The sequence below is a fragment of the Chiloscyllium plagiosum genome, chromosome 9 (assembly GCF_004010195.1).
Source record: "Chiloscyllium plagiosum isolate BGI_BamShark_2017 chromosome 9, ASM401019v2, whole genome shotgun sequence".
NCBI lineage: Eukaryota > Metazoa > Chordata > Chondrichthyes > Orectolobiformes > Hemiscylliidae > Chiloscyllium > Chiloscyllium plagiosum.
The window spans coordinates 88,802,229-88,820,258 of NC_057718.1; the positions used below are offsets into that span (position 1 = coordinate 88,802,229).

At 43.3% G+C, this 18,030-nt stretch overlaps 1 protein-coding gene across 1 annotated transcript in view; it reads left to right on the forward strand.

The window, feature by feature from the left end:
• The window catches only part of ccdc170 (coiled-coil domain containing 170), a 104,909-nt gene that overhangs the window by 52,765 nt on the left and 34,114 nt on the right, over positions 1-18,030 (forward strand). Inside the window, exons 8-9 of the mRNA XM_043696503.1 lie at positions 1,149-1,334; positions 13,040-13,357. Of these exons, the coding sequence (XP_043552438.1) occupies positions 1,149-1,334; positions 13,040-13,357 (504 nt within the window). The remainder of the gene's footprint in view (positions 1-1,148; positions 1,335-13,039; positions 13,358-18,030) is intronic.

Sequence of the window (18,030 nt, forward strand, 5' to 3'; positions counted from 1 at the left end):
CACCTATTGTACTCTATGCTACTTTCTCCCCATCCCCACCCTCCTCTCACTTATCTCTCCACCCTTCAGGCTCTCTGCCTGTATTCCTGATGAAGGGCTTTTGCCCGATACGTCAATTTTACTGCTCCTCGGATGCTGCCTGAACTGCTGTGCTCTTCCAGCACCACTAATCCAGGATAGTGAAGAAGGCAATTGGTATGTTTGCCATTTTGGTCAGTGCATTGAGTATAGGAGTTTGGAGGTCATGTTGAGTATAAGAGTTGGGAGGTCATCTTGTGCCTGTACAGGACACTGGAGGTGAGACCACTTCTGGAATATTGTGTGCAATTCTGGTCTCCCTGCTATAGAAAGGATGTTGTGAAACTTGAAAGACTTCAGAAAAGATTTACAAGGATATTGCCAGGGTTGGAGGGTTTGAGTGATAGGGAGCGGCTGAATAGACTGGGACTGTTTTCCCTGGAGCTTTGAAGGTTGAGGGGGTGACCTTAGAGGCTTATAAAAATCATGAGGGGTATGGATAGGGTGAACAGCCAAAGTCTATTTCCGCAGGGTAGAGGAGTACAAAACTAGAGGGAATCGGGTTAAGGTGAGGGGCGAAATATATAAAAGGGATCTAAGGGGTAACTTTTTAATGCAGAGGGTGGTATGTGTATGGAATGAGCTACCATAGGAAGTGGTGGAGGCTGGTACGATTACAACATTTTAAAAGGCATCTGGATGGGTATATGAATAGGAAGGGTTTGGAGGGATATGGGCCAAGTGCTGGCAAATGGGATTAAGATTAGTTTAGGATAACTAGTTGGTGTAGATGAGTTGGACTGAACGTTACAGCGTTCTGTGCTGTATATCTCCTGATTCTATGTGTCGCAGTGAGAAATTTCCTTGCTTCATGGACTCCTTCACTGTTAGAAGCCACAAAACTATTCATCAAACCCCAAAAAATTGTAGCTAAACCTCCTGTTTCGATAGTCAATTTATTTTAGATAAAATATAGACCTCGATTGTATATGCACGCAGTAGCTTTTTCAAAACCGTGGCATGTTTTTCAATCTGGTCTATTGCATTCCTTAAAACCTTCACTGCCTTTGGTAAGGTCTCGTGTGTGTGATGATGCCAGGTTCTAGTGTTTGATCTGGTTTCCTTCTCAGGCCGGGGAGTTGTGTAAAGAGAACAACAGGAAGAATATCCAGATTAGAAGCCTCGAGGAGACCATCGGTGCCCATGACATGGAGTCAAAAGCCAGCCGGGAAACTATCATGAGGCTGGTCTCTGAGCTGGGTAGGGAGCAGAAAGCTGTTGCCTCCTACCTGCAGGAATTAGATACCATTCGTAAGGTATGGAGAAGATAATCGTGACTTTTACTTACTAATTGGAGCAAATAATAGGAAGTGAAGGGGCTGACTGGTGGGCAGGTTTCTGACCTTAGTTGTGTTTAAGATGTAGAGTTGTTGCCTTTTTTAGTTCTCAAAGTCCTATCCTCCGCCCTGTAAAATCAGCTTGTCTCCATTATATTATCCTAGTGTACAGTATGTCCTTCTCTGTTATTATTTTGAATGAATGTTATATTATGATCAATATTGCCTAGCTATTCCCCTACTTTTATTTCTCTTATTTGTTCTGACAAGTACAGCTACTCCACCTCCTCTTTTACTCTGTGTACGTATTCGAAACGCTTTTTGTAACATTTAAACCCTGGTCCTGATATTTTCGGAGCCGTGTCTCAATAATCCTGAATATGTCCGTTTCTTCTATTGGTTAATGTTGTTTGCAGTTCTTCCTTTTTGTTAAAGGATGCTATGTGAATAGCGCTACAAACAGTTTAACTCAGTTTCAACTACTAATCCTCTCACTTCATATTTTAAAAATATTCTTTTGAAAAATAGATTTTTAAATTTTACAATAAATACAAAACAATACAATTCAAAACAATACAAAGAAAGAACACCAAGAATATGTAAAAACCCAAACCGCCCTCATGTATAAATATGTATTAAAATATATGAAAAAAATAATGAACAGCAAAACTATTAAATAATAACAATACAGCTCAGCAAAACAACCACTAGCTCTCAAATATCGAGCGCATTAATTTTCACCTGTTCATATGTTCGCAGTTCCCCTTCTCTGGATATTGGACTCATAAGGCACAATCATTACGGCTATATAAAAGCCCTTATTAGTTGTAGACAACTCTGTGTCCAGGTAGTCCAAAAGGGTGGCCATGTCTCATAGAAATTCTCAGTTTTGTGGTGTACCATACTTGTAAGAAAATCCAAAGGGATATGCTCCATAACAATCTTACGCTAACCCAACACCCAATCTAACAAGGTATTCTTTTTTGCGTAGAAAGTGAGGATGTTGAAAAGTTTTGTCTTATGCGCATCTACAGGGAATACACTGGGCAGGCCAAGAAGAAGAGAGATTGGGTCCTTCTCCACCCTTACACCCAAAATCCCCTCCATTGCACTTGCCACATTACTCAGTATATTTGAAGCCTACCACAGGACCAGAGACAATGGGTAAGAGTGTCCATACCAACTTTACACTGGGGGCATGCTGAAAATACCGCTGGTTTAAATTTTGACAAACGATCCAGAGCCAACTGGATCCTGTGGAGAATCTTCATCTGTAAAGCATGGGTCCTATTGCAAATTGATATCTTTCTTACATTTCCCCAAATATCTTCCCATGCCTCTGAGGAGACCTCAACACTTAGCTCTCTCTCACATGCCCTGCAGAGTCAGTTGAACTCACCTGAGGGGGCACCCTCCCCAATTGATGATATTAAGTGCTGACAGAAAGCGTACTCTTACCACTTACGTCAGATTTGTAGGCATCAAAAGTGTAGTCTTTCTTTTTGAATAAAATCCCTAACTTGAGAAAAATGAAAGAGATGCCTCTGGATAGCTCGTATTTCCGAGCTAACTGATCAAAAGACATCATTGTACCTCAAATAAATCACCCATGCAAGACACACCCCTAAGCTGCTCAATGTTTGAACCCTGAATCCATCATCCCCAGCTGAAAACCCGGCATACCCATTATAGGTGTAAGAAAAGATGTTTTGCCAGTATTGCCTTCCCTCTGCCTAATTGCCCTCCATGCTTTAACAGTGTTGATAACTATTGGGTTATGGTAATGTTCCTCAACTGTCCTCATTTTGTCCAAAACAGCAAACTAGTAAGGGGGCACCCTGCCTGAGAGGTTTCAAGATTGATCCATATCGAAAGAGGGTCCCCACAAGCCCACGTGGGATAAAAGTGAGCTTAGTTGATAGCTTTTAATGTCCGGGAGATCCACTGCCCCAAGTCTGTGAGGCAATTGCAGTTTAGCTAATTTAATAAGGGGCCGCTTACAATGTCAAATAAAGGAACTGAACCAGCTGTTCAGCCTCCTGTATGTTTGCTTATTGAAAATCAGGGGGAGCATCCGTATAGGGTACAATAAACAGGGGAGAATATTCATCTTAATGAGCGCTATCCGATCCAACCACGAGACTGGAAGCGCCTCCCATCTTTGAAGGTCTTGTTTGATTTTGTTGAATAATTGAACAAAATTAACTTTAAACAACCAATCAATAACTGGAAGTGATGAATATGCCTACATATTCCTGTGACCACATAAATGGGAATCGAGATTTGCCCTCAAGATCTAGCATCTTCGTAAGACCACCCGAGGCATAGCCTCTGATCTTGCAAAATTAATTTTGTACCCTGAAAAGGTGCCAAACGAGCTGATGCATTCTATCAGGTGAGGCACCGAAACTACTGGGTTTGACAAAACAAACGAGGACATTGTCTGTGTACAACAAAATCTTGTGTGATTTGACCCCACTTCTAGAGCTGACAGTATTGGGATTCCTACGAATGGTCTCCTTCAACGGTTCAATCACCAGTGTAAAAAGCAGTAGTGAAAGGGGACAGCCCTATTGGCTGCCCCTAAAATGCTAACGTTGCTTGATCATACCCCATTGGTGATGACCACAGCGAGAGGGTCACTGTAGAGAACCTTTGCCCATCATATAAAGGCTTCGCCCAAGCCAAACCACTCTAGAGTATAAAAAGGTACTGCCACTCAATTTAGTCAAGTGCCTTCTCTGCATCTGGAGAAATCACCAGTCCTTGTATTGACTGCTGTTGACATGCTTGAATTACATTAAGCAGCCTCTTAACATTATTGGAGGATCTGCCGCCCTTTATGAAGTCTGTCTGGTCCTGTTTAACAGTAGATGGTAACAGTCTCCAGCCTTAACGTGAGAGTCTTAGATTGGATTTTAAAGTAAACATTTAAGAGTGAAATGGGCCTGTAAGAAGCACAGTCCTCTGGGACGTTCCCTTTTTTAAAAATAAGCTAAATATTGGCCTCTCTAAGAAATGGCGGGAGACGACCATGACTGTATGAGTCATTGAACATGTTGAGCATCGGGCCTGACAATATGCTTACAAATTCCTTTTTAAACTCACTGGGGAGTCAATCAGGATGAGATGCCTTTCTACTCTGTAGCTGCTTCACAGTCTCCTGTAACTCTTGCTCTGATAAAGGGGCATTGAGAAAAGACTCTTGTTTGGGTATCACACCTGGGAGCTCCAGATTATTGAAAAAGGACTCCATCTTGGTCTATCCCTCCTCACAACCCTCAGACTGGTATAATTCAGAGTAAAACTCTGGAATGCCACATTAATCTTTTTGGAATCACATGTTAGGTTTCCAGACCCTTCCCTAATCGACATAATGGCTTGAGGGGCACTGTTTTTCCTGGCGAGATATGCTAGGTACTTGTCTGGTTTGTCACTGTGCTCATATGACCTTTGTTTTGTGAAAGTAAGCTGCTTCTTTGCTGTCTGTGTGAGCACGGAATTCAAAGCAGAGCGCAGCGCTGCAATCCTCTGCAGCTTGGCCAACAAGATCCTGTCAAAGTAAGCCTTCTTGGCTGCCTTCAACCGTACTTCCAGGAGACGTTGCTACTCACCTTTCTGCCGCTTCCTACTGGCAGAGTAGGAAATAACTAACCCTCTGGCATAGGTTTGGGCAGTTTCCCAAAGGACAGATGGACTACTAGTTGAACCTGAATTAATGTCTAGGAATGCCCTAAATTTGTTAGAGAAATACTTCACAAACTTATTATCTTTAAGGATAAAGGGATCCATTCGCCAGTGCTTTAGCCCCACTACAGCGTCTTTAATCTTAACCAACATGTACACTAGAGCATGATCAGAGATGGAAACATTACCAATCGTACAAATTGCCATCAAGTCCAGTTGCCATGGGGGTCAGGAAAAAAAAAATCAATCAAGGTGTGACATCTGCGTGGATTGTGTTATGAAGATATGGGTATACCCTTAAGACAGTTAAAGGCAGCAGAACTACTGGAGCCAGCACCAAGTGTACTCAAAAATGGTAACAATGTAACACTGGGTTAAACTACTCGATTGGCGACAAAACAAAATTTGAATTTGGCCAATCGGTTTAAATTTTACCTGAAATACATCAAACTCCAATCAAGTTTGAATTGAGTATATTGACAATCTTAAAAGCCAATGACACAATCCAATGCTCTGGAGTATAAGACTGGGGAAAATTTAATAGTTGAGAGGAGATCTGCCACATCCTAGCATGTAAGGGACTGCTTGAAAAAATCTCTCTTAAAAGTCTCTTTTGGTAACCTGTAATGCAGAAATTCCTAACAAAGGAGAAAAGAAGACAGGAAGATCCAAAGACAAGGACCTACAGCTGCTTGCTTTTGAGATAAGAAGTGTTGTTTTGTAAATTTTAATTGGGAGTTTTATTAGACGAGTATTATAGCAAGGAAACTAAAAGATAGGCTGGAGAAAGAAATTGTAAATAGTGGTTAGTTAATTATTCTGTTATACTTTAAGAAATAAAGTTGTTGATTTTTATTTTAAAGAGTTCTTGACTACTCGATTTTTACAGATGGGATAAATCATTTGTGTGTTGCTGGTTTTAAATTAAGCAGGAGGGTTACCCCATGCTGTAACAGTTTGGGATTTGAACTGGTTCAGACAGATTTCAATAGATTTGGGGGTATGAAAAATCCCAGCAGATTTAAACATTTGCAGGGTTACAGTCTTAGATCTTTAAATAAAACTTAGGTGAGGCAATTTGTTTGCTTTTGGTGACTTGTGGCTGATTAAATTAAAAGCGAGAGAAATTACTCTTAAAATTACTAAAGAGGTTCTGGGATTTGAAGATGATTCTCAAATTTGCCAGGAAAGTTTAGAAGGAAAGAAAAAGGCCACACTTTTAGAATTAGCAAAGAAGTTAGAATTGCATTTAACCAAGGACAAAAGTAAAGCTGAAATTGTAAGGGAATTACTCAAACACTTAGGTGTGTCAGAGAAACAGACAAGTGCAGTAGAGATAGAAAAACTTAAATTACAATTGAGGAAAGTGGAGTTAGAAAACAAATGAAAGAGAGAGAGAAGAGAGAGAGAGGCAAAAACAGAGAGAGAGAAGGTTCTTGGCTGAGCAAAGGGAGAGAAGAAAGGGAGAGAGAAAGAGAATTTGAACTTGAGAAGTTGCAACTTAGCAACGTCAAGTTAAAGGATGGAGATTAAAAAGAGAAGGTAGTGATATATATATAAATATGTCAAAACTTTGCCACATTTTGATGAGAAAAATGTTGAAGCTTTTTTTAAATTTCATTTGAAAAATTGGCTAGGCAGATGGAGTGGTCCGAGGATTTATGGGAAATGCTAGTTCAGACTAAATTGGTAGGTAGAGCTATTGAGGTATTTGCTGCATTAACAGATGAGGTGTCAAGGGATTATGAAGAGGTTTAATGGGCTATTTTAAGTGCTTGTGAATTGGTACCAGAAGCATATAGGCAGCAGTTCAAAAGCACACAGAAGGAACCAGGTCATACTTATGTTGAGTTCGAAAGAACTAAACAAAGTCAATTTGATCAATGGGTGTGTACTTTGAAAATAGGTAGAACATTTGAGGCTCTAAGAGAGATTATTCTGCTGGAGGAGTTTAAAAATTCACTTCCAGAAATAGTTAGAATTCACGTAGAGGAACAAGAAGTTCAGAAATTGAGAAGGGCAGCAGAATTAGCAGATGAGGATATGCTGATGCATAAGACAAGCTTCCAGCCAGAATTTTGTCCTGTGAGGGATAAAAGTTTGGAGAAGGGGAGATCCTACACTACTAAACCAAGAGTAGGGCGGCGCGGTGGCACAGTGGTTAGCACTGCTGCCTCACAGCGCCAGAGACCCGGGTTCAATTCCCGACTCAGGCGACTGACTGTATGGAGTTTGCACATTCTCCCCGTGTCTGTGTGGGTTTCCTCCGGGTGCTGCAGTTTCCTCCCACAGTCCAAAGATGTGCAGGTCAGGTGAATTGGCCATGCTAAATTGCCCGTAGTGTTAGGTAAAGGGGTAAATGTAGGGGTATGGGTGGATTGCGCTTCGGCGGGTCGGTGTGGACTTGTTGGGCCGAAGGGCCTGTTTCCACACTGTAAGTAATCTAATCTAAAAAGTAATCTAATCTAATCTAAAAAAAGTAGAGAGCACTGGTAAGATTTTACCACAGGATAAAAAAGAAGCCCAAGACGGTGGACAGGAGGTGAAAGGCCTCAGGTATTTCCACTGTAATGGAGTGGGACACAGAAATTTACAGTGCCGATGGTTTCAGAAATGGCATTGGGAAAGGTGTTTTCACTGCCAGAATGTGGGATATGTAAAGTCATAGTACTGGTCATTAAAGAAAGGCGCTGTGGGAAAAGATGTGGTAAAGGAAGCTAAGCCAGTGGCATTAGTAACGGTAGTAAAGGAGACCCCAAGAAGAGCTGCGAGAGAGTGCACAGCCTAGGCAGGGGCTGGGTATGAAGTTAATACCTGATCTCTACAAATAATTCACCTCTGTGGGTAAAGTTTACCAAGAAAGAACAGGGGGAGAAGGAAAAAAGAAACAGGATCTAACTAGTCACTGATAGTAAGGGATGAGTGAATATATACTCTTTCTGATCTGTTACCCGAGGGTATGATAATTTGTGGGATTGACGGACAGAAATTTAACATTGCCCTATGTAAGATCAGGTTGGAGCGCCAACTCAAGACTGGGGAAGTTACAGTGGGAGTGATTAACAGAGAGTCAGTTTCAGGAATTCAGTTTGTTCTTGGGAATGATTTGGCAGGATCCAAGGTATGAGTGATACCCCTTGTTGTGGAGAAGCCCAAGGAAGACCAAGGAACTGAGGATATCAACAGAAATATCCTGGTATTTTCCCAGACCGTGTGGGTAACCAGATCCAACTATCATAAGTCACAGCGTGAAGCAAAAAGTAAAGAGAAAGATGAAGGAGCTGAGCTTCAGTTAACAGATACCCTGTTTGACAAAGTGATACAGGAAAAACCTGAACAGGCAGAGGGTCAGACAGAAATGTTTAGTCCTGAAAGGCTAAGAGACTTGCAATGGCAAGACAAGACGATAAGATATATATGTGCATGCGTACTCTGAAAAGGAGGTAGACAATATTTCAGAAGGTTATTATCTGAAAGATAGGATCCTCAGACAGAAATGGAGACCACGGCAGGTTAGTGCAGAGGAGAAATGGGACAAAATGCACCAGATTGTGTTGTCAGTAGCATACAGACAGGAGGTGTTACGGGTAGCACAAGAACTACCTGTAGAAGGTCACCTAGGGGTACAAAAGACTCAGGCTAAGGTACAAAAACATTTTTATTGGCCTGGAATGCACAAGGATGTGGTTAATTTTTGCCGTACGTGTCATACATGCCAAATGGTAGGTAAGCCACAGGCAGTAATAAAATCAGCACCTTAGTTGCCAATTCCTGCATTTGTCGAACCTTTCACTTGGGTTATGATTGTTTGTTTGTGTAGGTCCCCTCCCTAGAAGGTAAAGTGGGAACTAGTGCTTGTTAACTATAATGGATGTGTCTCCCAGATGTCCGGAGGCAACTCCATTACGGAGTATCAAGGCAAAAAAGTGTGGTAGAGAAGTTAGTAGCTTTCTTCACCTGGTATGGGCTACCCAGACAAATTCAGTTGGATTAAGGGTCAAATTTTACTGCTAGGCTGTTTAAGGAGGTTATGGATAGCTTAGGTATACAGCACTTTAAATCAGTGCGTATCATCCTGAACCCCAGGGAGCTTTAGAAAGGTGGCATCAGTCCTTGAAGACCATGTCGAGAGCATACTGTCAGGATTACCTGAATGTTTCAGATAAAGGTATCCCATTTGCATTGTTTGCTATTAGAGATGCCCGAAATGAATCTACTCAGTTCACTCCCTTTAAGTTAACATTCAGTCATGAAGTGAGAGGCCCTTTGAAATTTATGAAAGAAAAATTGACAGGACCAAAGTCGGAGATCGCACAATTAGATTACGTATCAGAGGTGAGGGACAGATTAAATAGAGTAGGCGAGTTAGCTAAGCAGCACTAAAGAAGGCACAGTGTAGAATGAAGCAGGTAACAGATAAAAGCTCTGAGACTCGGATGTTTTCCCGAGGGGATGACGTGTTAGTACTGTTACCAGTGATAGGAGATCCCTTCAAAGCCAGGTTTAGTGATCCCTATCAAATTAAGAAAAAGTTGTGTCAGATTAACTATTTAGTAAAGATGCCATATAGAAAAAACAGTATCAGGTATGTTATGTGAACATTTTGAAACCGTATTACACTAGAGAGAAAGAACTGGAGAAACAGGTGGACGTTACTGCCCCGCAGAGTGAGGAATCAGATCCAGATGATGTGGATTTTGAGGTGCCTCAAAATAGATTAAAAAATGAAGACGTCCTTGAGGATTGGGACAGGTTATAAGCTATCTGTCTCAGGAGCATAGAATGGAATTGAAAGATTTGTTACTACAGTATAAGGACATTTGTAAGAATTAGATGGGGAGGACTAACACTATTGTACGTGAAGTAGATGTAGGGAACACTGCTTCGATAAAGCAACATCCCTATCAGCTTAATCCTCTCAAAGCCAGGCAGGTCCAGATGGAGGCGGAGGCCATGCTCGACGAGAACATCATCGAATCAAGCCAGAGTGAGTGGAGTTCACTGATTGTTTTAGTTCCCAAACCGGACAGGACTCAACTATTCTGCATGGGTTACCGGAAGGTCAACGCTGTTCCAAAATCGGAACTCATATCCAATTCCTAGATTGGAGGACTGTATCGTGAAAGTCAGACAAGCCATATACATCACCAAGTTGGATTTAATGCGTAGTTGCTAGCAGGTACCTTTATCAGAGACGGCGAAAGAAATTTCTGCGTTTGTCATCTGAAATAGGCCATATCATTTAAAGTGATGCCCTTTGGAATGAAGAACACGCCCGCCAACATTCTAAAGACTCATGAACAGAGCTGTGGCTGGGTTAACAAACCATGCAGTCTATTTGGATGATGTAGTGACCTTTAGTAAGTCCTGGAAAGATCACTTGGTGCAGTTGGCAGAGCTCTTTGAACGACTCAGAGAAGCAAAACTGAATTAAAACTGAATTCGCGAAAGCAGAGGTGACGTTCTTGGGACATAACATCAGTCATGGAAAGTTGACCCCACGAAACACACAGACAAAGGCTATCAAAAAATTTCCACGACCCACCTCAAAGAAAGAGGTGCTTCGATTCTTAGGACTCAGCGGATTCTATCAGAAGTTTGTTCCAAACTTCAGCAGTGTAGTGGCACTGTTAACTGATGTGCTGAAGAAGAACACAAAGTTTCGGTGAACAGAACCATACCAGGAGGCATTCGAACATTTGAAATGGATATTAACCACCAAACCAGTTTTAGCTCCACCAAACCTTTCAAAACCTTTTAAAATCACCATCGATGCTAGTGACATAGGAGTTGGAGCTGTACTCCTACACGAAGATGAGGATGGGGTTGAACTGCCAGTGGGTAACTTTTCGAAGATCAACATCCCCCAGAGGAAATATTCCACAATCGAAAAGGAACGATTGAGTTTGGTATTGGCCTTACAACATTTTAATGAATATTTCACAAACAATATGTTGGAGACTCGTCTCCTTTTCGATCAGTAGCTTTTTACGCAGGAATTCCTAACAAGGAGAAAAGACACACAGGAAGATCCGAGGACAAGAACCTACAGCTGCCTGGTTTTACAGATAAGAAGTGTTGTTTTGTAAATTTTAATTGGGAGTTTTATCAGGCTAGTATTATAGAAGGGAAGCTAAAAGGTAGGTTAGAGAAAGAAATTGTAAATAGTGGTTAGTTAATTATTGCTTAAAGTGTAACAGAGAATAAAGTTGTCAATTTTTACTTTAAATAGTTCTTGACCACTCGAATTTTACAGATTACTGCACGGGATAAATCTTTTGTGTTGCTGGTTTTAAATTAAGCAGGAGGGTTTACCCTGTGTTGTAACAATTGGGAAAAAAATGTAAAATCCCTGCCTGTAGGGTGGCGACGTCTCCAGACATCCACAAACCCTAACTCCACACACAGATCCACTAATTGTTTAGTTTGTACAGAGTGTATCGGGGCCTTTGGGCAACCGATCTACCACGGGATCCATAAGACAATTAAAATCTCCCCTATAATGCTATGCCGGGACTCAAGACAGATCAGTTTAGAGAACACATCTACCAGAAATTTGAGGGAATGTGCCGGAGGGCAATAAACATTTCAAACAACATATTCTTCCCCGTTTATCATGGCTTCGAGGATTACAAACCTCCCGTGTGTGTGTCTTTAACAGTCCAGTAATTTAAAAGGGAGATTCCTCCTAACCAATATAGTCACTCCCCTACATCTGGTACTAAAAGATGAAAAGTAAACCCAATCGAAGCCGTTCTGCTGTAGTTTCAAATGCTCCTGTAACAAAGTAATATCCACGTTTTCCTTTCCAAGACTCGAGAGTACTTTTTTCCTCTTAATTGATGAGTGACTCCCCTTGATGTTCCACGTACACCACAAGTCATTAGCCATAGCCTTCTGCAGTAACATTTAGATTCCAGAGAGGAGGAACTCGAATTATGAATCACTAAGCCTTAGTGTTGCAAGATCCATCGAACATAAAATAATAGCCGCCTTACTGATATATATGGTCACTGCTTTCCTTCCCGGCTGCCCCTCTGGTCCTCGTCACTTCCCCCACTGCTCCCGCTCCTTCTGTGAAAGGAAAAACACCGCTGTCCGCTACCGGTAAGTAATTTTTTAAAAAAACTGCCTTACCTTAGCTGCAGTCTCCCGGGTTCGTCTTCTCTCCGCTGCTGCTCGCACTCAAAATGGCCGTTGTTGTCGAAGGGTGAGTATTTATACTCACTGCTTTTCTTCCCGGCTGCCCCTCTGGTCCTCGTCACTTCCCCTGCTGCTCCCGCTCCTTCTTAGCTGCAGTCTTCCGAGTTCGTCTTCTCTCCGCTGCTGCTCGCACTCAAAATTCCATGATATGATGTGATGTGATAAATGCAGAGTTATGGGAATATGGTAGGGAGGTTAGGTCTGGGTCAGATGCTGATGAAGGGCTTTTGCCCGAAAAGTCAGTTTTCCTGCTCTTTGGATGCTGCCTGACCTATTATCCTTTTCCAGCACCACTCTAATCTTGACTGTGATCTCCAGTCCTCACTCTCGCCTGGGTCAGATATGTTCAGAGCATCAGTACAGACTTAACAGGGCAAATGGCCTTTTTCTGCACTGCTGGGATTCTGTGGATGTAGACCTCACTGGCTGGGCCACATTTATGACATATCCCTGACTGTCACTGGGAAGGTGGTGTTAAGCTGCCTTCTTCAACCACTGCAGTCCATTTGGTGTAGGTAGACAATGCTGTTAGGAAGGAAATTCCAGGATTTTGACCCAGCAACAGTGATACATTTCCAAATTGGGATAGTAGTGAGTGGCTTGGAGGAGAACTTGCAGGGGTGGTGTTCCCATGTATCTGCTGTCCTTCTCCATCTAGATGGTGGTGGTCATAGATTTGGAAAGATGACCCTTGATGAATTTCCACAGCTTGAAGATTGTGAATAATGGTAGATCACTGCTTCTTGTTGCTGTTTGTATACTTGTTCCAATGTTTATTCTTTGTAACCTCTCAGGACTTGGACAATGCACTGAATGCTAAACACCACCTTGAAAGAGAGAACAGAAGCCTCCAGGACAGGCTGGACTCAACACAAAGAGCATGGGAAGCCTCCAAGTTAGAAATAAGAAGCTGGGAACAGCGTTCCAAAGAGCTGGATGGGAGTTTACTGACCAGTGTGTGTGAGGCCAAATCAGTTCATACTCAGTTAGAGGCATTCAAGCATCAATTGGCTTTCCTACTCAACAAGACAGATGTGATAGTTCCACCCACTGAAGATGCAATCAAAGAAAGAATCCGTGACGTTTGTAACAGTGAGGAAGCTAGCAAACAGGTAAGTGGTCTACATAAATATTGAGGGCCGTAAAGTTGTCATTAAAGTTGGAGTGGTGGGATTTGATCTGCTTGGTATTCAGGAAACTGTGTGGGAGGGGAGCAGACTTGGTTGTAGGTAATGACCCATTTCCATAATATTGCTCCATCTCTGCCTGTATCTCAGTACATCCACCGCTGTGACGCTCATTGACACTGGAGTAGAGTGGTGCTGGAATAGCACAGCAGTTCAGGCAGCATCCTCGGATGGTTTCCAGCATCTGCAGGCATTGTTTTTACCTCACTCATTGACACTCCAAACCCATTCTAATTGTCTATTTGTTGCCTTTCCATCCTCCATCCCTGATTAAATTAAGGTCATCCTTAGGAGGGGTGATGATCCCACGGTATTATCACTGGACTGTTTATCCAGAGACCCAAGTGGTGTTTTGGGACCCGGATTCAAATCCTGCCATGACAAGTGATGGAGTTTGAATTCAATAAAAATCTGGAATTAAGAATATAATGATGGCCATGAACCCATTTTCGATTGTTGGAAAAGCCCATCAGGTTCAGTCATGTCCTTCCAGGAAGGAAACTGATTTCCTTACCTGCTCTCAACTACATGTGACTTCAGATCCACAGTAACAGATCTTTGAGATGGGCAATAAATAATAACCAGTGCCATCCTCATCCCGTGAATGAATAAACTTTTCAAAAATTCAAATTTGCATCATCTTATTTATCTTTTAGCTTTGTTCTCACTAATTCATATCTACTTCCACCACCTTGTTGCTAGTATTCTCAATACTGTGAGAGTACTCCTACAAGACCTGGTCCTCCTTGGATGATGGGGGAAGTGGGGGGAGGGTAATGGATCTGAGGTCAAGATTAGCCATTATCTACTTTAATGATGGAACTGGCGCAGGTGGCGGACTTTCTCATATTCTGACATACAGCTATGATGCACAAACCTTGTGTACAAAGCCTTGTGTGGGTGCAGAGGTCCGTAGCACAAGGTGTTGGTTCCTTTTTAATTTACCCTGGAATACCTTGTACTCTGGAAAAGGGAGGTGAAGCAGTGCTAGAACCCTGCTACCTAATGAGCTGGGGTCTGATTTGTTCACAGATTGGCAGCAAGCATTCTTGTCTCTCTCGCTTCACTTGCCTGTTGGATTATGACCAGAGTTTGGAGGACATGGGGGAAAAGTAAGCTCCCTCTTTTCTCCCCCTACTCATACCCATATTCTCAATTGGAGAATGGCGTGGGAGAGGTGAAGGCTGTGCAGTTGGCCTGCCCCAGGGGTTCCTGAGGCCCACATAAAATACAAAGTCTGGAATCCAGATATACTTCGATAAGGCCAGGTACTTTGTCTTTGATTGAGACTGAACAGACCATTCACTTGATTAGAGGAGATGCAGGACGGTGAGCACCATATACATAGACTGCTATCCCTCTGTATTCCTGATGAAGGATTTTTGGCCGAAATGTTGATTTTCCCGCTCCTCAGATGCTGCCTGACCTGCTGTGCTATTCCAGCACCATTCTAATCTTGACTGCTATCCCTCTGTAGTCAGGTTTTACTGTAATTCAATACTTTCTGAACAGATTCTATCAGAAGTCCTTAACTTCCTTTGTTATGAGAATCTGCCTCCCATCTCATTAAAAATGCCACAGGTCCACTATGATACAAAACAAGTGCTTTATCTGTATAAAAATTAGTTGTCCAATGAGACAGAAGTTGCTGGAAGAGTCAGCAGCATCTGTGAAGATAAATCAGAGTTAATGTTCAGGTCCAGTGGCCCTTCCTCAGACCTGAGGGTGGCTAGGAAGATGTCAGATTACATGTAGGAAATAGGATGGGGGGAGGGGGTAAGGAGTAAATGACGGGTGGGAATGGAGCCCAGAAAAAGAGAAGAACAGTTGGACAGCCGAAGGACGGGTTGGACCGAAGGGTCTCTTTCTATGCTGTACATCTCTGTGACTCTGTGAATGGATAATGATCTGGTTAGGAAAGTGAATAGCTGTTAATGGAGCCTGTTACTGGCTAACAATGTTACTTTATGTGACTGGAAGATTGATGATATTATCTCTAATACAATATGAGGGAGTGCTGCATTGAGAGAGGTTGGAAAGACCAGTAAGTGAACAATAAGCTTTAGAGTCCTTCCAACATTTAAGCCTTCTTTAATGTGTACCAGCAAATATACTGATGTTATTGAGTTTTTAAGAATGCTCTACTTTACAGATCTTTGACAAAACACAGCTGTTTATGGCCTGATTAAGTCAAAGGTAGCAGGCTATTCGAGAAACCTGGGTTCAAGTCCCACCTGCTTCAGATATGTGTGATGACATCTCTGAACAGGTTGACTATAAAGTAACTAACAGACAATTTTGAGATAATATATCAATATTAGAATGTTTAACAAGTTATTTCCCAAGTGTGACAGAATCCCACAATGTCTGTGATATTAAGAGCTGTGAATGAGCTAAAACTACCTCTAACATATATACAGACTTTAAATCTATTCATTAGATTTAAACAGCACACATTCATTAATCATATAGTCAATCTTTGGAAATTAGATGCAGTTTTAATTTTCCTCTCCTGTCATATCAAAAAGGAATTAACACACAGTGTGACTAGAACCAGGCTCAAATGCCAATAAAACTGACACTATTGTTCCTGGTAGTTATTTGTCATGTACTGGCTCCTGGGGTGAGCTGCTGGTAGTTTGGTGCAGCGGCCTCTCCCTGCTGAAACTAGGCACCAACTCAAAGACATCTCTTCCTACCCCACCCCTTGACCATGACCTCACACCTCCCCCCAACCCCCCATCAGCAAGCCATCATCTCCCAGACCATACAGAGCCTCATCACCTCCGGAGATCTTCCACCCACAGCTTCCAACCTCATATTTCGGAAACCCTGCACTGCCCGATTCTACCTCCTTCCCGAGATCCACAAGACTGACCACCCTGGCCGACCATTGTCTCAGCCTGCTCCTGCCCCACCGAACTCATCTCCACCTACCTCGGTACTATCCTATCCCTTGTAGTCCAGGAACTCCCCACATAGGTTCGGGACACCACCCACGCCTTCCACCTCCTCCAAGACGTCCGTTTCCCCGTCCCCCAACGCCTCATCTTCACCATGGATATCCAGTCCCTCTACACCTCCATCCACCATGACGAGGGCCTCCAAGCCCTGTGTTTCTTCCTCTCCAACCATCCCCAACAGTACCCTTCCACTGACGCTCTCGTTCATTTGGCTGAACTGGTCCTCACCCTCAATAATTTATTTCGAATCCTCCCATTTTCTCGAGACAAAAAGGGTAGCCATGGGCACCTGCATGGGCCCCAGCTATGCCTGTCTCTTTGTTGGCTACGTAGAACAGTCCATCTTCTGTAGTTACACCGGCGCCACTCCCTACCTCTTCCTCCGCTACATTGATGACTGCATTGGCGCCACCTTGTGCTCCCACGAGGAGGTTGAGCAGTTCATCAATTTCGCCAACACATTCCACCCTGACCTTAAATTCACCTGGACCATCTCTGACACCTCCCTCCCCTTCCTGGACCTCTCCATCTCCATCAATGATGACCGACTCAACACCGACATGTTTTACAAACCCTCCAACTCCCATAGTTACCTGGATTACACCCTACCTCCCACCCTACTGCCTGCAAAAATGCTATCCCGCATTCCCAATTCCTTCGCCTCCGCTGTATATGCTCCCAGGAGGACCAATTCCACCACAGAACACACCAGATGGCCTCCTTCTCTAACGACCGTAATTTCCCCTCCCACGTGGTTGAAGATGCCCTTCAACACATCTCGTCCATATCCCGCACCTCCGCCCTCAAACCCCACCCCTCCAACCGCAACAAGAACAGAACCCCCTGGTCCTCACCTTCCACCCCACCAACCTCCACATAAACTGCCTCATCCGCCGACATTTCCACCACCTACAAATGGACTCCACCACCAGGGATATATTTCCCTCCCAACCCCTATCCGCTTTCTGCAAAGACCATTCACTCCGTGACTACCTGGTCAGGTCCATGCCCCCCAACAACCCACTGTCCCCTCCTGGCACCTTCCCCTGCCACCGCAGGAATTGCAAAACCTGCGCCCACACCTCCTCCCTCACCACCATCCAAGGCCCTAAAGGAGCCTTCCACATCCATCAAAGTTTCACCTGCACTTCCACACATGTCATTTATTGTATCTGTTGCTCCCAATGCAGTCTCCTCTACATTGGGGAGACTGGACGCCTCCTCGCAGAGTACTTTAGGAAACATCTCCGGGACACCCGCACCAATCGACCCCACCACCCCGTGGCCCAACATTTCAACTCCCTCTCGCACACTGCTGAGAATATGTAGGTCCTGGGCCTTCTCCACCGCTGTTTCCTCACCACTGACACCTGGAGGAAGAATGCCTTATCTTCTGCCTCGGAACCCTTCAACCTCAGGGCATCAACATGGACTTCACCAGTTTCCTCATTTCCCCTCCCCCCCACCTTACCCCAGTTCCAAACTTCCCGCTCAGCACCATCATAGAACATAGAACATAGAACAATACAGCACAGAACAGGCCCTTCAGCCCACAATGTTGTGCCGAACATTTATCCTAGCTTAAGCACCCATCCATGTACCTATCCAATTGCCGCTTAAAGGTCACCAATGATT